General features: G+C 36.8%; 1 protein-coding gene across 22 annotated transcripts in view; it reads right to left on the bottom strand.

The window, feature by feature from the left end:
* Positions 1–878: 878 nt before the first annotated feature.
* The window catches only part of SPIN1 (spindlin 1), a 75,194-nt gene continuing 54,145 nt past the window's right edge, over positions 879–21,927 (bottom strand). For 17 of the 22 annotated variants that reach the window (XM_015280238.4, XM_040655347.2, XM_046905196.1 and 14 more), the window contains 4 exon segments: positions 13,831–13,879; positions 7,737–7,990; positions 6,694–6,927; positions 879–4,688 (listed from right to left, as the gene is read on the bottom strand). In XM_015280238.4, coding sequence (XP_015135724.1) covers positions 4,489–4,688; positions 6,694–6,927; positions 7,737–7,990; positions 13,831–13,879 — 737 coding nt within the window. In that variant the 3' untranslated portion in view covers positions 879–4,488. 22 annotated transcript variants of the gene reach the window in all.

Genomic DNA, 21,927 nt, shown 5'->3' with positions numbered 1-21,927 from the left:
TATATTTTTTCACCGCAATTTAATATAGGCAGCTCGTGCAGATTAATGTTTTGTCCATGAATGTGATGCTTCTGCTAAGCAGTCTCAGATCCTCCTAATTGGCAGAGGTATACAATATACAGAGGAAGCAGTCTTTCATGCAACAAGATATAATAAAAAGGAGAGAACTAAATGAATAGAAGAGGCTTGGGTATTCATTCCAACTGCACAGTAGTATGCTACATACCGATCTTCAGCCTACGCTTAATGAGCTTTCTAAATTTAGTGACAAAACATGTATTTCAGGGTATCAGTACAATACTTTCCACTCTGAAGGAAGAATAAAGTAAAGATACAACATGGATGGTCTGCCTTGGTAATTCATCTTTACTAACATAAAAGAATGAAGTCTTCATATAGTGGTGTGAAAAGCTCCTATAGCTTAAGAAAATTTGCAGCATCATGATGTTATTTACTACTTGTCACCTCTGTTTTGGATCTTCTTCTTAGTAATTAAAAAACAAAACCAACAACAACAACAACAAAAATTAAACAAAGTAAGTCAAAGCAGACAAAAGTATCACCTAACAATTACCAAATGCTTCTTCATTTTCCCAACACTGAAATACTTCTTTGTGTGCTCTGGAAATAAATGCCTCTTCACAAAAGCATTGTGTAATCCCCCAGAGGGGAATTTTTCTGTGTTTGGTGGAATACGATCTAAACACTATGCTTCACCTTTGTCAAATAAAGGTTTAGCTTTGCAAGTAATCCTATTTCATAAGGTATTATATCAGCATACATTGCTCAGTATTGAGAGAAAACTGTAAAACTGTTTCTTCACAATCTGAAAACACATCACTACATTTTGTTCATGATAACAGAGTTTACAGTCATAATTTGCACATAAAGGGTTTATTTTAAATGTTTTAAGGATAGAGTTACATCATAATTATAAAAATTACTTACAGAATTAAGTAACAGATTTAAAGTGTTTATACTTCTAAATGCAGAGAACAGGGAACTGTCTACATTGTTCAAAATAAAATAAAAATAATGAAACCAAGCTCTAAAGATGAAGTCATTACCTAATTTTAAAATGTGAACACGAAGACCTTTGAACTATACACATACCAAGAACCATCCAAATTGCACTAATGATGTAAAATACAAAAAACACAGCATTTTCAAGGAACCAGAAACTGTTTTTGCTGTCATTCTTTTTCCATAAGCAACTAATTAATTTTATCTGAAGACAAAAACTTCATTCTTAATTTTTTTTTAAATTAAATTATCTACCTGTTTCAATAAAAAGGCTTTTTCCCATACTTCATTCCAACTTAGTTTGGGGTTTGGCACTCAAAAGAAAAATGCAGTGTTTTACTGATTAAGTGTGACTTTATTTATTTGTTAACAGAATACACGGTCCCTTTAAATGCTGTATGACACATACAACTGGAAAAATTACCTTCTGTTGGCACTATGCTTGTCTCACCGGTGCATTTAATCCTACTAACAACCATTAAAACAGCACAATAAGCAAATTCACAAAAAACTGAACACAAAATAAAAACAGAACAAAACCAAAACCTAAACATTTTTAACATGCAACTTTAGTTTGTTACATTGAACGTTCTAACCCTCTAAGCATGCAAAAAATGATGGTCTGCATTTAACTTTTTTTCCTTTTAAAAAGTTTTACATGGCAGCCTGACATCACACACGCACACACACAGTATACAACAGTACTACAGCAGGTAAATGTGAAAGGCCAATAACTTTTATACAAAGATCCATGGCCTGTGCCATCACAGGCCCTATGTAATTTTGGAAAGTAATGTTGAACCCCTAGAACAAGGAACCAACATTTAGTTACCAGAGTAACGCAAGCACTGCATGCAGATCTGAAACATGAGCCTAAAACAAAGCCCAAAGATGGGCAGGGAGTGGAATTAGTCTCAAGCCTCAAAAAGGTGGTTTAAGCTACTGAAAAAAAGGAAAGTAAGAAAAAGGAAAGAAGATGAAAAGAAATACCCATACAATAGTCAACGGGGACATCTAAAAACAACCATAAAATGTACAGTTTATAGATTATACTCTAATTGGCAGAATATGTGGTGTATTAAAGTGGCTTGCAGACAACCCACAAATGCAAGCCTAATGCTAAAAGTGTTCTGGTAGATCTAAACCTCAGATCTTTCAAAACAAACCTCGTATTCCTCAGATTTATAGCCCCAAAATCAGTGTACTAAGTTATTTGTGTGTCTTGTGTGTCATCAATACACTCACTCATTCTTGTGCCAGAATATCAACTTGGGCTCATGGAGCCAGGCTCAGCTTTGAGATTTACATGCAGGACTCTTAAGAGTCAATAGAAAACACATATAACAGATCTGCAGGATCAAAACACTGTGTTGCAAATCTGCTCACTTTGTTCAAAACACAAGGAACATTTACTCAGGTACTTAGTGCTTAAGGACTGCACTGAGAAGCTATTCACTATAAGACAATAGCCTGCCTTTGGTTGCCCATGATGAAATAACCAGACATAATGCAATATAATAGCAATGGACTAAGAATTAAGGTATCATATTTATATGGTGAGTATTTATTACCATTCAACAGCATAATGAGGCACAAGCCTTAAGGCTAAAATATGATATCAGGCAAAAAAATGGACAGAAAGGGGCTTAAACCACTGAGTCTTCAGTACACCCAAATTTGAGATCACACAGACCTCTGATCTCTGATTAACAGCATCTCTCCTGCATCCTTCCACTAATGGCTTAAGGGTGGATTTCAGAGTACATGTTCCATCAACAGCACTGTCTTCACAAAACTGCACTTCCATGAAGCAGTTCTTTGAAACTCGCAGAGCTCCGCCTTAGTGTAACATGACAATTTTGTTGCTGTGCTGATCGTTGTTGCCATTCTTACGCTTTCAAAAGCTGCCACACTTACAAGAAGAAAAACAAAACAAAACACCCACAAACAAACAAACAAACAAAAAATCAGAAACGCCCCACCAACAACACTAATCTTCATTTGCAACTATCCTGCAAGATTAAAACTGTGAAAGGATTTTGATGTTGTGGGCTGGTAGGTACTTCCACAATCTAATGCAGATGGCTGAACCGAGACTGCCTGTAGCTTCCATGAGACAGCACACCACTGGCATGCAGAACTGTAGTGTTCACAGAATGAAATTCAAGTAACAGCATATCTCAAAGTAAGCACAATCTACACCACAAATGGCAACAACAGATTTAAACTGTAGATTTGTCTGGACACTCTTTATGTGGAAAAGCCAGAAAAATATTAAGTTGGGAAGGTGCCTTTTTGAATCAAAATGGTTAGAAACAAAAGAAATCAAAGCAGAAAACAAACAAACAAACAAAAAAAATCAAGCAAACAACAGCAGAATGCAACAGACTGAGCAGAAGGCAACAAATGCCTCTCCTTCTCTACAATTACATCTTGTAATTGTACAACAAAAAATGACTCCTGTACCCTCTACCCCCCTTGAGACTGTATTTATCATGTAAAATACAACTATTGTTAGGCATCTAATCCACACATTCAGGTTGCTAGATTTTGGTATTAGATGAGAGACTACTGATTGCCAATGCGTAGTCTAAAGTTTTCTGAAGTAGCATATATATACTGTTAAACTCATGGCACCAAGCACTTGTGTTTTGCTAAGAGAGTGTAATGAACAAATAAAGAAGTACAACATTTAGGACTGGAGGCAGCCTTGTTGAGTGTATTTTACTGGTTCCTACAGCTTGTAAATACGGGCTATTAACCTTGCATTTTCTAGTTAACTGGTTATACAGATTAAATATATTTTTATAGTTTAAAGACTTTTCACTGAAAGGTGCACAAGTCAAACACTTGATATTCTACAGCCATGTGACTACTAAAAATGCACAAGTATTTCCATGTACTGCAAATTCTTAAGAAGCTATATTTAAAATAAAGTGTAGAAACACAGCAGACTGGTGTTACTTGGGTTAGGCACTCCTTAATGCTGCACAAATCATTCAGACCTTTCAGTAACATCAATTTTGTCCCAACCCTGAAAACAAGGACTGCCAGTAGCCAAGAAATTAAATTTAATGTTACAAAAGAAGGCATATCAAAATATCAAACTACACTTGCATGAGGTGAGTGCAAAGTTGAAGAAAGTTAAAATCTATGAAAATTTAGATTAAGGATTACAATACTAGATCAACTTTATACAGCCTGAATTTGCAGCTGTTTTTTGCTCTTAACTCCCTCCTGCCCAGATATACTGACTTCCTCCAAGAAAAGGAGTTATCTTACACAAAATGTGTCATGTTCACATAATTTTTTTCCTATTATTCAGAACAAAACAGTTTTGCTGGCAGAGATTGTGGGTTCGCAGGGACATTTAAGCTTTCATTAAACTGGAAAGCAGTCAAGTCTTTGTGTCTACAAACTTTACATTTAATAGTTCCACAAATTTGGCAGAGTTCACAATGATGTCTAGGATGTCTTCACCAAATCGTAGACATAAATATGGAAATCATCATCAAACTTGATGAAATAGACAGATGGTTTGGCTTCAACTTGATGAATGACCATGCCAGTCCGTTTTGAGCCATCTTCTTTGGCATATTCCACCTGTTTGCCTACCAGGCTGTCCACAACTTCACCTGGTTCCCGTTCTGCAGGAGGTGAATCATCTGTAACACAAAACCAGTGTACTTTGGTAGGCATAGATGGAATTTCAGTATGGAAAACAACATCAGACTTATCTGCAGAATCAGTAAGAAATTATCAGAACTTTTAAATACATAGTATGCTGTTAGTTTTGTTCAGAAAAACACTTAATAACCAGTGTACTTCTGAAAATTACAGTTGCATATTTTTTTTGCCTGCCAATGATACAACAATTCAATTTTACAAAGTCAGAAACAGCACTTCTGATTGTTTAATCTTTAATCAAAAAGGTTTGCATACACGTTATCAAAAATGTTTTTAGATTACTGAATTTAAGCTACCAGCAGGAACAGGACTGGATCTCATCAGCAGCCCCATCTACCCCCTACACACACATTATGCGATGTTTGAATATATGCAACAAGCACACCTCTAAGATGTCTATTAAGAGTAACCTCTTTGTTAGAAAAAGCTTTTGATTTGACATTGGAATAGATATCATTACTAAAGTATAACCATATTGTTTGCTTGGCTAGCAAAATCTACCCAGAAGTACCCTTACATTTTTGGACAAAGTCTATGCCAAATGTGGATGCAAAAAGACTAAATCACAGAACAAATATGATAAGCAGTAATAGGAGTGTACTGGAAAACTGGAAGCTAACCTCACCTAAAAAAACACACTCTTTCTCTGCTTCTTTTACGAAGTTTCTCTGTAAATGTTCCTCATTAAATGTATCACCACAAATAATTATCACTCTCTCAAAATCAGTTTTAGGTGAAGTATTTGTTGACAAAATGTATGCTTAACACATTTTAATTTAGAAAAAATTGTGCAGTATTTACACGGTTTTAGTATCTAAATCAGTAATGTATTTTACCCTTGCAAAACAAAGCTTAAACGAAGTTACTGACATTTTTGTGTCCTCACATACACAAAGACAAGTAACAACCTAAACTTCATAAAATAAAAAGAAACTTCCCTGTAAGTTTTAGTTTTAACACTATGGCAAATTCTGCTCTATCCATTACTCTTGAACATATTTATTCTGTGAAAATTCTTCACTTTACTAGGAAAAGCCACAAAAACTTTCACTTCAAGAAACAAGGGAAAAAACACTCCACTAACTACCATTTTTTTCTTCATTTTGCAACATGTGAAAGAAAATGGATTTTCAATAGTTTAAGTGCTTCTTTTCCCCAATAAACTACTCAAAGGTTTTCCACTTTGAAGACACCTACCACAGCTAAATTAATTTGACTACATTAGTTAACCCCCAAATGTTATTCTTTTAAGAACTGCTTCAGAAATACAAATCAAAAGCAATCTCTGTGAGCTATGATACCTCTTTCCATCTAAGAACAATAGTGGAAAGCTTATGGTTCGTCCAGACAGAACTTCTTCCATAGTAGCAAGTACGTATTTTCAGCAAAGTTAAGAATAATTATGGAAAACAGCTTTGCTCTACTTATGGCATACTCCTCTGCTGATAAAAAATTACATTTCTCAACAGTTAATTTTTCTTGTTTTAACATTACCTGCAAACTTAGTTAGTGTGCTTTTCAGTACTGTGTCTAGATTACTTATAAAAACACTGAATAGAACTGGCCCTAAAATGGAGCCTTGGGAATCCCAACAGTCTGATGTAACCCCATTTACTACAACTCTTTGATCCCAACACATCAGCCAACTGTTCATCCACAAATTTGCTTTACCTTAGTCTTTAAGCAGAGGATCTCAACTATGTAGTTGCCAAATGCAAGCCAAACCCTCTGGAATCAAATGTGGAACTGCATCCACAATCAGCTCTAGCCCAATCTACAAATACCTCCAGAACTGTATCTAGAGTGAGTGAGAAGTTTTTAAGCAGACAAACAAACAAATCACCCCCACAACTTCTCAGATTAACAGAACTGCGTTCGTACACGAAAACAAACTCCGATATCCATAAATAAAGCACAGGCAAATATTTATATAAAAAGGTGACACTTTCCAGAAGAAAAAAAAAAAGTAATGGGCCTACTTACTTGAATCAGGCATAATGCGAAGGTCACCCTCTTTATAATCGTCTAAGAGTTGGTACATGTACAAGACAGGATCCTTCTCATAGGTAATATAAAACCATGTGTTCATAATAGGAGCTCGAGCCAAGACCATCCCCCTCCATTCATCTTTTGAGCCATCTTCTGTCTCAAACATATGTTCCACAGCTTTGCCAATCATTGTGTCTGCCAGGTGGGCATCACTAATTCGAGATGAAGCTGCAATGACAGCATTCCATAAGTTGATTCAAAAGCACAGATAAATGCCGCTGTGAAAACCAGTTTTTTTTTTTTTCATGATTCATAAACAAATTTTATTTGAAGTTAGTCAACTCATATACAAAGCAAATACTGCCCATTCCAGAGAGTTTACTTAGTGAAGAAGTGCAGAATTTTAGTAGCGTTGTTAAAACAGTAATTCACTGTACTGCTCAAGATCAAATAATCGTAATGCACAGTAATGGAATACCAACATAGGCTACAGCAATGAAAACTCTTTGTATTTTAGCTAGATATTGGGCAGTGAGTAGGTCAGGCAAGCAAGAAAAGGAAGAGAAGTCAAACACGGAGCAGTTCGAGGAAGGTGAAGTCTTTGAAAATGTTTCCTGCTGTTATTAGAAATACTTAGGGAGTGTACAGAAGGAAAAATATCACTGCCAGACACACTGCACACAACATAACCAAGATCACCTAGAGTTTAAATTTTAATGGAAAAGTCAAAGTTAACTTTTCATAATATTGTTAAGGTAAGACTCTAAACAAAACCCACACAATGTACTATATGCTATTTAAAGACAAAAAGAAAAAAAAGTACTACTGGATTCTCTGGTATTGTCAGATCTTTGTGAAATCAGAAAATTTAAACAGAACATTTAAAATTACCTTGCATTTAAGATTACCTAATTAATTAATAAAATCTAAGTGTTCAGATGTCATCTTGGGGATGTTAAGAATCACTAAGAGAGAACATTCAAAAATAAGTGTCAGGTTATATGTGTCTATTTAGGAAAAAAACACCAAACACTTACCAACTCTGTCTGGAAGGACTTCAAGCGCAGAAACTCTTTCATCTTTGTGCAGTTCTAGTCCATATACACAATCAAATCCATCATACTTTATAAGATAAAGAGAGGGATTTACAGGAACTTGGTCAAGAACTGTGCCCTTCCACTGTGTTACAGGTCCACTCCCTTCTTTCCATCCATGCTGTATTCTGCAGCCTACAATGTTTCTTCGTGGCTGAGAAATAGGTTTGCTTGGTCCCACATTGTTTCTGTGCTTTCTGTACACAGATACAAACATAATATTAAACAAGCACATACTCAAAATTCTACTTTGGATAAGAAGTGTATACTTTGTCTATAGCTTGGTGTATCTTAACGAAAGAAAAGTATAAAGCTTATTATACTATGCTGGGGAAAAAAAAAAGCACACAAAAAAAGCCAACCAACAAAAACATACTTCAAAGTAGTGGATAACTCCCAACAACATTTTAATGAGAGTTTCGTAAAACTAGTTTGCTTAAGAACAAAATTGCTACACTATCAATTGTAAAACTCACCTGATCCCATCTCATCGCACAGTTACCTCATATAACTTTACTATCTCATTTCTCTCTCTTGTGAATAGTAAACATAAATCCCTTACACCGGGATGAAGAAATATGTGGAAATATTACTAGCAGGTAACTAAAATTCTTCTAAGGCATTTTTTTCTCCTATAACCTGTGTTTTCAGCTGAAGGATATTTAGCTTCCTTCTTCACTTATTTTGGAGTCGATGTATTTTTAAAGGTATGCTAACAATAACATTCCTCTAGCATTTCTTTTTATTGCAACAGTTAAAATGATATGTAATGGTAATGGCAATAGAAGGTATACTTCTTAGTGCTCTAAACTGATTACATACATTTTTCTGCCTTTCTTGTTTTCATGGAAGTTGCATGAAAATTCCTTCTGATGAATATCAGTTGTTCTGATCTGCAAGAATGTAAGCTATTTGACAGTTTGAAAGCACTGAACGCTTCATGCAAGTTTTATTCTATGCAGTTATTAAAATCACCAGCTGACCATTTGAATACAAATGGAAGAAACATATAAACATTGTGACAGTATATGGGGGATAGGAAATTAGTACTATGTCTCTTTTAGCATGTTACAATACACATTTTAATTCTTAAAATGATTATTTAGGGGGGTGACACATCAAAATACTGGTGACTGTCTTCTAATACTAAAATAATTGTTTTGATTAGTTACTACCTGTTGCATACTTCATTTATATGGCAGTAAAATATGCAGTAACATTCTTAAAAGCAACATCTAAAGAATGAAAATAGGTTGCAAATAAAACAAAAATTCTTCCTTAAAGACAGCAGTAATTGAACAGAAATGCCTCAAAGAATGACGAGAGCTTGCAAAGCAGTGTACGTATGATAGAGATACAAAGCAGACAACAGTGAAATCTCAATCCTACAGAATAAGGCACTCACTATATGAAACTAGAATGCATAATGCTGAAGATGTAATCAAAATTCTATCAAAAATGATTATTTCATCAGCTTATTATTTCATCAGCTTGATTCAGAAAAAGATCTTAGCAGGAACTTCAATAGTAGAATTTACCAAAATTCCCCTTTTGTGATTTGACTTTTTCAGCAAAAGAAGCCTACAGTGTTTGTAGTCCTAACTTCTCAGAGCATAAATTATTATAAACTTTCCAAGGCTCTTTCTCACAGTTGATTTTAATTTTATGCTGAAACTAGAATGCATTTTCAAACTCTTGCTCAAGTGTTTCTTTTTTCTAAATTATAATAGTCTTAGTAATATTTTATTATGACCAAGTGAGATGAGACAATCTAGTAAATGGGGAGGTTGGTGGCCCTGCCTGGCAGGGGAGCTGGAGATTCATGATCGTTGAGGTCTCTTCCAGCCCAGGCCATTCTGTGAGTTTTACATTTACTTATGTCATGGTATTATGATATTTGGTTATTCCACATCATTACATCGTGTAGTGCACTGGGAGTTAAAGAGTTAATGGTCCAGTTCCAGTCACCTGTCTGGAAAAGAAGAACTACAATCCCCAGAAGACTGTTCACTGTTCTGCTACCATTCCTGCTCAGGGGGAACACATATAAGGCCTTGGTAGGTCACTTGACATCCCTCTTTTCAATCGTCAGGCCCTCTTGCTACTGCTTGTCACAACCACACACCATTAGTGTAAGGCCTTCAGTTTTTTTTTCATACACTCTTTCATTATATTTGATTTATTTGCTTCAATACTAATTATATTGTATTATAGTGTGTTATCATGCATTCCAATACTGTATTTAGTAAATTAACTTGTTTCTCCTCAGATCGTTGCTGCTGTTTTTAATTATTTTGGGGTCCCCTGTTTCCCTTTTCCAGAGGTGCAAATCTGCGGATCCCTCCGCCCCACTAATCACGGAACCAGATTGAACCAGCCCACAAACCGCTGACAACTTAGTTCTAATGAATCTTAGTTCCACGTAAGGCAGAATAAAACAAACTAAAGTTTAAAAAAAAAAACTGAAATAGTTACAATAACATCATTTTTTTTCTGTTCGTATATACTGCTAATTATCCAATTGTTGAAAAGATTGAAGATACTGTTCAGTATCAATTTTTGCTTTCCATCTGTAAGGCATAATCTCCCTGAAATGTTTAAAGTGAAACAACTAAGTGAAAAGCTTCACAGTCATTCTAGATAGTACGATGGAAAAATACTGCATAAGTGAGTTCAAACTAATAACTACCTTTTAAAATGCCTTGGAGAGAGCAAAAAAACATTACAAATGTAGTTACAAGTCAAACACCAGCCAGGTATACTTACAGATCAAGTTGTTTTTGAAGGCTGTTCTACTACTGAACAGCCATTCGCTCTCATTTGTCTTTTTAATGTAAAAAATGAGATCTTTAAATTAGTAAATTTCCAAAGAAAATTTGTATTTTCTTTACGTATGAACATGTGATAAGAAAGAATGTATAGTTTTTTTATGTAACAGCTACCAATTTATTTTCATCCCAGACAAAAAGTAATGAACCCAAGTAATACCTTAACAGTATGCTGTTTCTATTATATACCAAATAATAAAAACATATACAACCTTCTGAGATGCAATATCCAGAAGACCCAAAATGTTTACCTCTATTAGAATTCTCTTCAAAAATTCCACTCAGATTCTCAGATTGAGATAACAGTTTTTCTATATACTTACAAACATGGAGTCAGACAAACCAAAAACCAGCAATTCCTAAAAATACGTCTCAACACTTCAGATACATCCTCAGCATTTTTCAGACCTTCTTCCATATCTTGAAGGCATTAAGCTGGTAAAGAAAACCTAGTTATGTGAAAAGGTTTCATTATTGAAACCAGGTTTGTGAGAGACTATACAGGCAGAAAGAAATCTTCCTGCTTCTTCAAATTATGTTTAGATGGTCCTCATACAAACTTTCATTTTGCATGTGCTATCAGGAAAAACAGCGTATTGCAGAACTACTTACGATGAGCAGCTGGGAACCGTTACTTCAGGACTGTGCTTACAGGACAAATAGGTATTTATAAAAAGGAGGATGGCAATTTTCAATAGTCTATCTAGTTGTCCATTTAATTAATTTTTGAAAAAAAATAATTTTTTCCAGCTCTCAGAGAAACATCATGAGTTAGAACTAAGGAAAGAAACAGTAAAGGATGAAAGAAAGCCATATCCCTAAGATTTGCAAAAAAAAAAAAAAAAAAAAAAAAAAAAAAAAAAAACGCCAAAAAAAACAACAAAAAAGAACTGGCAAGAAAATTCTGCAATTCTGTAGGTGCAGCATAGCAGCAATGGTCTGAACAATTTCAGTCTTTCATAGTATGAAGAAGAAAAGCTATTAAAAATAGGACCCCAAACTTATTACGATGTTATTACAGATGACCACCAATAGCAGAATGGCAATGAGACAATTATTATTAACTACTTTTCACAACATTCAGACTATGAAGCATGTTACACAAAGTGCTTTCTATACTCCCTCAAACTCACTATTCAATTGCAAAATCTTATTATGCTGCAGAAGCCAAGATTACAAGTTAGTTTAAAGAGGGATCAGAAATTCAAAAGGTTAGGTTCAGTGATGGTTAAACTGTAGGTACAACCTGCACCTTGAGATCCTCAAATTGCAAACTACAAGAAATGTGGGGAGAAGAAAGGATTGATACATACATCATTTCTTGTACTCTTAAGTACAGAGAGTGGAAAAAGAATGAGATCTGAGAGACTACTGACTGATCTACTGATCTGATGCTAATGAGGTCAGACTCATTCACAGCGATCGTCACTATCCACTGGCATCATCTGGAAGATCTGTCCTTATGCAACTGAACTATAACCATGTCTGAATCCTTTCGAAAAGGCTCAACAGTTGACTACCACTTAGTGCTGAGTTCAGAACAGTAATCCGCACTGCTGATATGATCACTTCCTTAAATCATGCTCTCTTACATACTCTTGGCTCTTCACTCTGCCCCAAAAATTCTGTAGCATGTATGATGTCTCCCCTATGGCCTTAACATACCAACAGGCTTTTTCCTCTTGTTTTATATTAAATGAGGAATACAAAAGTCATGATAACTAAATCAACAACAAGGTACACATTACTAACTTACTGTCTACTATAACAGCTCAGAGTATTATAAGCACACATTTTAACAGAATCATCCATATCTCACTTTCTTACTGTAAAGTACACGTGTGAACAATTCCCTGCTAATCTCTCTTACTCTCAGATAAGTCAGTGAACAGCGTATCTTTGTTTGGCACATAAAACCTTCACTAAATGATCCAGAAACAATTGAACTAGGCTAAATTAACGTAAAACTAAGCTGGATAATTGAATTCCTCAAAATCGTATCATATAGCCTTTATGCTAGCAAATGCACAACTGGATAATTGAATTCCTCAGAATCGTATCATATAGCCTTTATGCTAGCAAATGCACAACCTATTTAGTTATTTAAAAACTGTATATCAACACAACAGTAAAGACAAATCTAGCCACCCTCAAGTACAAAAGGCAACCCACCTCTGATAGTCTTCCCATCATACACTCCTTTCTCTGAGCGGTTGAAAAAGAACAAGAGAAATTAAGTTTTAACCAACTCTACCTGCCTCTAGACAAATAAACTTATGTCTTTGCCTTCTATGAAGATAGATAAGAATGGATAATGAGAATGAATGGATAAGGATTAGAGTAGTTTTACATCAAGTGTTGTCTCTGGGAAACAGTTATTACTCATTCAAATACGTTAAGTCACTGAAAACACACTTGCTAGGCAAACTGCTTTGGATTGATGCATGTCATATACCACTACAATAGGACTTTAGACTTAAAATGGAACTAGTAACTTTTTAATACGTTTCACGCTAAAGCAGTCTAGATTTCTCCCATCAGAGATGCAGTCAGATACATCTCACCATTTGACACTAAGATCAATAATGCCCAGAGTATTAACTATTTTCTCACAGCTACTCAGCAACATTCCACTGCTAATTAAAGATCACGTACAGAAAATAATGCATGTCATGAGAATGCCTAAGAAGATATCCTTCATACACAAATAGCAGCCTTCTAACAGACATACTTCAGATGTTCTTTACTTCAAAAAAGTGAAAAATCCTTTTCAAAACTACAGTGCTAATGAATGGAAGATAAAATATTTCTAAGGCTATTTCCATACTGGTCTACCAGTAAGTATGCTTTACAATTTTTGTCAGCTTGTTAACAATGGATGAACATTTTGCCAGATTAACAGAGGTCCCTGAATACGTGACCAGTTTCTGGCTTGCAACTGCTTCTCTCTGAATTCCAGAGAAACTTTAAATTGTAGTCACAAGACAATTTTGGAATAACATTCAAAAATGATGCTTAAAACTCCTTTAGCGGCTTATTCTTTCCTACCACCCTCCAGGAATAAGTGAAGTCTGACCCTACACAGAAAGACTGAATGCTATTCCCTAAGTTTTACAGAAGCTAAGTGATTGGAACAATATAGATATATTTCTAAAACAGTCTTTCCAGTTACAGACAGCTATATTTTTGTAAAAATATTAACAACTTACTTGTGGGATGTTCTTTTCTTCATCATGCTGGCAGAGACTCCTGCATGACCTACAATATAAATGATGATGGAATTACTGAAAAATAAAGCCTGGGTACAATGTCACAAAAATCTATATAAAAAAGCCTTATATATAAAAATTTCCTTATGAACACTAAAATGTACATGATCCAAAAACATCATGTGGTGAATCATCAATGAACTCCTGAAATGGGTGAAGCCTCTATAGAAGTAAGAAAGGATGACATCCTCATGAAGCTTGAAGAGTGATGTGCCTACAGTAGCTAAAAAGAAAGCTGAACTTCACATAACAGGGACCTGGTCTATGTTCTACAAAAATGGCCACAACAGTTGAGATGACCAGCTAGCTACAACAGCTAAGTAAATCAACTGACTGTGTAACTGTCTGTCCTTATGCTAACAAAAAAATGCAAATGCATGTCTTGTTGAATTAATCAGACCAACATGGAGGAAGTATACATGTGATTCAGCCTATAGTACATAAGAAAACTTAGCAATAAACAAAAAGAGGCATGAATAGAAGAGATCTCTTGAGCTGGCTTCAACTCACATATTCCTTCTGAGCAAACAAGAATGTTTAATATTATGATGAGGAGCATGTTATAGACACAATTAAATAGAATCATATTTGTATTGTAATTCAGCTGCACATTACAATTACTATATTAATTCTGCCAAACATAACTTATACTTGTGATTTAATTGCTGTAATATTCTGCTACATCAAACAGTAATGAAATGTCTAAAGACTTAAAATATGGTGTTTAAAGAGTTAAAGCCTCCTTTTGTGAAGTATATAAAATAACCTGGTAAGAGAGTGCTGCGTTCTTGCTGGTATGTAAGCATAATGCACGAGAAAGTCCATGACATCACAGGGCAGGTGTTAAGCAGTACTGAGAATTCTGATGAAGTACTACAGTCATGAATACAAGTCTAAAGAAAGGTACTTCACACAATGATTTAGGAAAAGTAGTGAAAACACTGGCTGCATATGGGCTTAAAGGTGAGGAACAATCAGCCTGTGCACCTGAGTGCAAACAAAGCCTGGAAGAAGCTAGCAGATACATCTGAAGGATGGACAGAAATCTTTGGTGTGATTTTTCATGGACAGAAGGGCATGGCACTTATTCCAGTGATATTTGGGATGAATTTGAAAACTTAAATCTTATAATAAGAGAAAGAAAAGGAGAAAAGAAGGCTGATGATGGTTGCTAGAATGCTGCTGATGAACAGTAGTTAACTTAGGAGATAACTTTTTTTTTAGCATTTGATTCTTGCACGAAAGATAACATCATGTACAAAACATGATGAACATATCTAGGAAAAAAACAAAACAAAACAAAACAAGTTTTCTGAATCAGAACTACATTATCAGAACATAGTGAATGCCCAGTCTATATGGATTCTTTTCTACTGTCTACTCAAATAGACCCTATTAAAGTCACAGCTGTTAATATATATATATTTAGGCTAATGAATGCTCAGGAGATGTCTGTCTTGATTCTGATTCTCCCAGTCCTCTTCATGATTATTCAAAAAAGAAAATAACTTTAAAGTGATTACTCTTATCATATAAATTGAGAAAGCAATAGGTGCACACTTTGGATAATGATGCACTCCCTAGAATAAACTGATCTCAAAACTAAACCAGGAAATATACCCCTAGAATGGATGGCTTCTCTATAGGGAAAAGGAGCAAACCAGGTTATCCTCAGTATAGATGATGCTCACAGTTTAGTATTAGAAACAAGGATATTCCTATAAACCCCAACACTGTAATAGGCAGACCTTGTCCTGTCTTCTGAGCCAGACAACTGCTTGTCAGCTACGGTTAAGGGTAGTGGCAGAGAGCACGGAGAAGATGGTTAATAGTGGTTGGGAAAGCTCAGAAGTTGCAAGCTGCCCTGATAAAATCTGCCACCTCAGACAGGTTTGACAGACCCAAGTCTGTAGGGCCATGTAAGGGAGCACTTGGCAGTACATTGTCAAGAAGCTTTTGGCTAACTGTGGGCCTGTTAGAGGGGGGAGCTTTATAGTGCTGAGAACAAAAGGCAGTGAGATGGCTAACTGCCAGGAGGAAGACACCATGACAGCCACTATCACAGTGCAACTGCTGTATTATGATCATGCTGTGATGTCAGTATACCGATGTACTTCTTTGCTAAATGAATGTCCCATCTTACATCAAATACATTCAGCAGGGTAAAGCGGGAATTAAAACAAAACCTTGCTGTGGGCAGTGCCCAGAAGAACCTTGTCAGAGCAATGAACTAATGTGCAACTAATCAAACACATTTTACCAGCATCTGTAAATAGTCATGTGTATAAACATGCTCAGAATTTTGACTATTAATGCTTAAATAAACACCTACAGAAAAATATTTAATCAAGTTTCTCTACAGGTCTAACCAAACCAATCTTTCTATATTTAATAGTATGTACATGGTCAAAGCATAGCTTTGGGGTGTATTTGCTCAAATCTTTCATGATAAATCATAGCAGTATCACTCAAGAGAGACAAGCACTAAAAGTACTCCTAACCATCAGTCCCCACGATATTCTTATTCTTGCTTTTTCAAATGGATAAATAAAGAGGACATATAAAGTAACAAATGGCAGAATTAATACTGTATCTTCTGTTTATAACATTCAGGCGTGAATTAAATCCTCAGAGCTGTGTTTCCAGTTCAAATGACAACTAAAAGGTTTGGGTTACAAAAACAAGCCTTTCAGGGTAAATACTACACTAAAGATCTTATTTGCAATATAGACTTTTAGGAGATCATACAATTAGAACTGTACTTTAAGCACGTTTGTATGAGCTTTTAATGAGAAAATAATAATAATTTCAAAAGATAACCAGAAGTTTGATTAGAAACACTGAAGAATTTGGGAGCTGACTGCAACTAAAGTTGCTTCTGTTTATGAGGTTGCTATGTTTAATTTATACTTAATTCAACAATTTTTTTTTATTAAAACTATGGGGGTGTTTTACTAAAACTATAAATCTTAAAATAAAAAAAGAAAGAAAACTTTTCTCATGAAGTAAAGGATCTGCATCATCAGAACATTAACACGTTTCATGTTTTAAATTGCTGACTGATGATGGTTTTGGCTAAAACAGCTCAGCAGAATCACAGAACACCCTGAGTTAGAAGGAGTCTATAAGAATCATCAAGTCCAATCCCTGGCTTGACACAGGACCAACAAAAATCAGACCATATATCTGAGAGCATTGTCCAGATGCTTCCTGAACTCTGGTGAGCTTGGTGACATAACCACCTCCCTCGGGAGCCTGTTCTAGTGAATAATCACCCTTATCTGAGATTGAGGAGGAATCTGCTGACTAGACAACTATCGCCGCACAATCCAGTAAGATCTCTCAGGATTATCATGGTATAGGAATCTCTATATTGTGCTCAACGTACTTCTTATGGATCCTTCACTAGCAAGCAATAATTTACCAATAACAGTTCTTTGGCTTAAGATTCTACCAAGCAACAGCAATAAGACAATAGGTTTCTCAACTTCCCTAAACATGACAAGATTAACTGTGCATATCAGTAGAACAGTGTAAACAGAACATCCTGTTATTCTTTAACCAGTTTGTTCCTTGTTCTAATTTGCTGACTCCCAAGGTTTCATAGCTACGAGGCCTACCACAGAGTTTATCAAACCCCATGGTGACTCACCCGCAGTTACATCCTCACCCACATCTCCTCAGTTATATCTGCTCACCACATCAGCTGGGATAGCAGCACAGCGGGTGGCAGACAATACAGGAGATTCCTAGAGTCTGTTGAGGATAACTTCCTGATCCAGGTAGTAGACAAACCAGCCTGAAGTGAAGCCTTACTGGACCTAGTGCTCACCAATGCAGAGGAGAGTGTTAGAGAGATTATGATTGGAGGCAGCCTGGGCTGTAGTGACCATGCCCTGGTGGAGTTTGTGATCCTGAGGAATACAGGCCTGACGAAAAGCAGAACTAGGACTCTGTGCTTTAGGAGAGCAAACTTCCGGCTGCTCAAGGAACTGCTGGATGAGATCCCCTGGGAAAATATACTTAGGGGCATACAAACAGAACAGAGCTGGCAGCTCTTTAAGGACACCCTTCTGCAAGCTCTCCATCCCCCAGCAGCAGAAATTGAGCAGAGGAGGTGGGTGACGAACATGGCTGAAGAAGGACCTGCAGCTTAAACTGAGGGAAAAGAGAAATGTACAGGGAGTGGAAGCAGAGTTGTGTAGCCTGGGAGGAATACATGGACACTGTCCACGTGTGGAGAGACAGGATCCAGGAAAGACAAGGCGAGTTGAACTTGGCAAGGGATGTGAAAAATAACAAGGGGTTCTACAGGTACACAGGCAGGAGGAGTCAGACCAAGGAGAGTGTTCTGCCTCTAATAAATGAGAACGGAGAACTGGCTTCCTCAGACATAGAAGAAGCTAAGGTACTGAACGAGTGCTTTGCCTCAGTCTTCGCTGGTGGTGATCATGGAGCAGATCCTCCTTCTTACCATGTTAAGGCACATATGAAATGAAGAGGTGATCTGAGACAGCCAGATGGCTTCACTAAGGACAGATCTTGCCTGACCAATCTGGTGGCCTTCTATGATGGGAGTGACAGCATCAGTGGACAGAGGAATGGTCCCTCACCACATCCTTTTCTCTAAATTGGAGAGGTATCAATTGGAAAGATGGACTGTTTGATGGATTAAGAACTTGTTGGCTGGTCACAGCTGAAGGGTTGTGATCAGTCATTCTATGGCTGGCTGGAGGCCGGTCACAAATGGTGTCCCCTGAGGGTTGGTCTTGGGACCAGTGCTCTTCAGCATCTTCATCAATGACATAACGCAATGGAATTGAGTGCATCCTCAGCAAGTTTGTAGACAACACCAAGCTGAGTGGTGCAGTCAATACACTGGAGGGAAGGGAAGCCATCCAGAGGGACCTGGACAGGCTGAAGAAGTGGGCCCATGAAAACCTAATGAGTTCAACAAGGTCAAGTGCAAGGTGTTGCAATCCCGGGTATTTATATAGAAGAACTTCTTGAGAGTAGCTCTGTGGAGGACTTGAGGGTCCTGTTGGACAAGAAGCTGGACATGAGTCAGCAGCGTGTGCTTGCAGCCTGGAAGGCCAACAGTATCCTGGGCTGCATTAAAAAAGGGGTGGCCAGCAAGGAGAGGGAGTTGGCTGTCCCCCCCTACTCAGCTCTTGTAAGGCCCCATCTGCATCAAGGCCTGGGGCCCCCAGCCCAAGAAAGATGCGGAGCTCTTGGAATGGGTCCAGAGGAGGGCCGCTAAGATGATCAGAGGGCTAGAGTACCTCTCCTCTGACGACAGGTTGAGGGAACTGGGATTGTTTAGCTTGAAGAAGAGAAGGCTCTGGGGAGACCTCATTGTGGCCTTCCAGTACTTGAAGGGAGCGTATAAACAGGAGGGGGAACAGCTGTTTACATGGGTTGATAGTGATAGGACAAGGAGGAGTGGTTTTACACTAAGGGGAGGTTTAAGTTAGATATTAGAAGGAAGTTTTTCACACAGAGGGTGGTGACACACTGGAACAGGTTGCCCAAGGAGGTTGAGGATGCCCCATCCCTGGAGGCATTCAAGGCCAGGTTGGATGTGGCTCTGGGCAGCCTGGTCTAATAGTTGGTGATCCTGCCCACGACAGGGGAGTTAAAACTGTACAATCATTATGGTCCTTTTCAACCCAGGCCATTCTATGATTCTATGAAAAATTCTCAGACCGCTGTTTTTCCCTTAAAAATGGTTTTTAAAACTAATTACTTTTTAAAAATAATAGCTAAAATAATTAGATATTTGTTAATGAATTTCTTAAATGAAGTTTTTAACCTTCGAAAATAAATTACTCAGCTGAAGACTGTATGTTATACTATATATGACCATTTAGCCCTCAACATTGCTTTAATAAGATATACACATTCCTATCTGTGTAACAGCATTGTGTGGAAGAACATTTCCTTATTTGGTATTGTACAAAAGGTCAGAGATGGCACAAAAAGCCAGTATGTTCCACAAACAAGCACCACTAGTAAAAATAGGAAAATACATACTGAACAACCTTGGCCACACACAGGACTGGTGATGCACCAACAAGTACCTGTATGTTGTGTTTTATTTACTTCTGTTGTCAGTATTCCACATCATAATATCATGTAAAACAGTGGGAGTTAAAGAGTTAATGTTCTGGTTCCACTGGCTGCCTTTTTTGAGCATTCTGGGTTCTTGGAGGGGAGGAGCAGCATTCCCAACTGACTACACATGCAGAGAAAAAAGGTGGAGCTCCTGACAGGACACCTGCCGCTCTCTACCTCTCACTTACTCAGCTCGCTAGGGAGAAAAGCACGTGCTTCCCCTGCAGTCTACTAGCTTAGGACCTTGTAGTTGGACACTCTTTTCTCCCTCATGTTGTTTGATTTTCTTGGATTTAGTAAATTACCTTTTCTCCTCAGATCGTTGCTGTTGTTTTTTTTGGTTTTTTTTTTTTTTTAGACCCATCTGCTGCCTCCCTACCCTTTCCCCTCTCTTTCTCTCCTGGAGTGCACAGCCTGCAAGGGCCAAGCCCTGCTGCAAAAAGCTAGTACTTTTTTTTTCCCCTCTCTTTTGTCTCCTTCCAGGCTTGTGCCCCTGTCATGGACACAGATCTGTGACACTGCACTGCCCATCTCCGACTCTTGTCAAGACAAAACATTTGTTTCAAGCAACTGAGACGGTCTTTTTGTAGGGCTACAAACATTAATCCTTCAAAGTGGCAAAATCCATTATAACAAATTACATTTAGAAATGCTGTTCCAGTTTTCTTTTCCCTAAACGAATTCAAAAAATGAATTTGAATTACTAAAATCCCTCCAATGTTTTAGGACATACTAAGTCCTGTGTATTTCATTTTGTCCCCAAGATCAAAGGAAAAAAATAAAACTACATAAAACTATTACAAAATAAGACAGAGAAAACCTCTGTGGCAAGAAACATGATTCTTCTTTCTTATTCAGAATTGCAAAGAGCCTGATAAGTTTATTTATACAGCTGCTCATTTGTAAATGAATGCAATTTTAACTAATTACCTCTATACTGTCATATTGATACTGATATAGGTTGGTTTGGTTAGCAATAGGGATTAGTACATTAATTTAAGAACCAATGTATTAGTTTAGCAAAAGGAATCCATAAATTATAGTTCTAAAACTTTCCATTTCAGCTTTAGTGATGAATAGTCTTGTTTTCCTCAATAATTCTGCAGTAAAAACATAATAGAATAATTTCATCTTCTGCCTCAATGATTTTTCCTTGCACGAAGCACTGGAGTCGCAATACAATACTTGATATCTTTTGTCCCAAAACGTGCAAGGGCATTTTCCTCAAGTTTCACATATATTGCTTTAAAAAAATGGCTCATTATAGCCTAATAAGCAATGGAAATCTTCCAAATTGTGGAAAAGTAGATGAAAGTGGGTCAAAGATTTCAGTGATGAAGCTGATGGTGAAAAATGGGAAGAAGTAGGTGAGCATTCAACCACCTGAAATACCCCTCAGCATACCCAAAGGGACATTAGCGTATTGTGAGTCCTTGAAAAAGAATGAATATGTATGCCAGTGTATTGCATATATATGTCTTAACTGTTCAAATGTAGAACCTGAGAGGGTGTGCTTGCAGTGTGTATCGTGAAGAAAAAAGGAATGCCGCTTTATAACACCACACTGGAGTCAGAGAGTTTTCTTCCTGGATTCTGGATGACAATACGTCTCTATGACTTAAAATGCTATGAGCAAATAAGGAATACTTTATACAAACATATTGCTAATATTCTTCTTCAACTAATGACTATAGAAAATAAAGCAATAACCTGGCTTACATAAATTCTCCTGAAATCTGTTATTATCTAAACCACCTGTGACAGAAGTATAATTAGCATTAATGATTCTTTGTCAACTGCTCAATTTGCAGCCAAAAGATTATTTTAAAAATCCCTATTTCAAGGATAACATCTTCAGAAAAATCTTTCAGGAAAAAAAAATGTGCTTGTTCATAAGCAGTAATGTAGCTGCAGATGTTATCA

The sequence above is a fragment of the Gallus gallus genome, chromosome Z (genome assembly GCF_016699485.2).
Source record: "Gallus gallus isolate bGalGal1 chromosome Z, bGalGal1.mat.broiler.GRCg7b, whole genome shotgun sequence".
NCBI lineage: Eukaryota > Metazoa > Chordata > Aves > Galliformes > Phasianidae > Gallus > Gallus gallus.
This window is presented reverse-complemented; position numbering and strand designations above follow the sequence as displayed.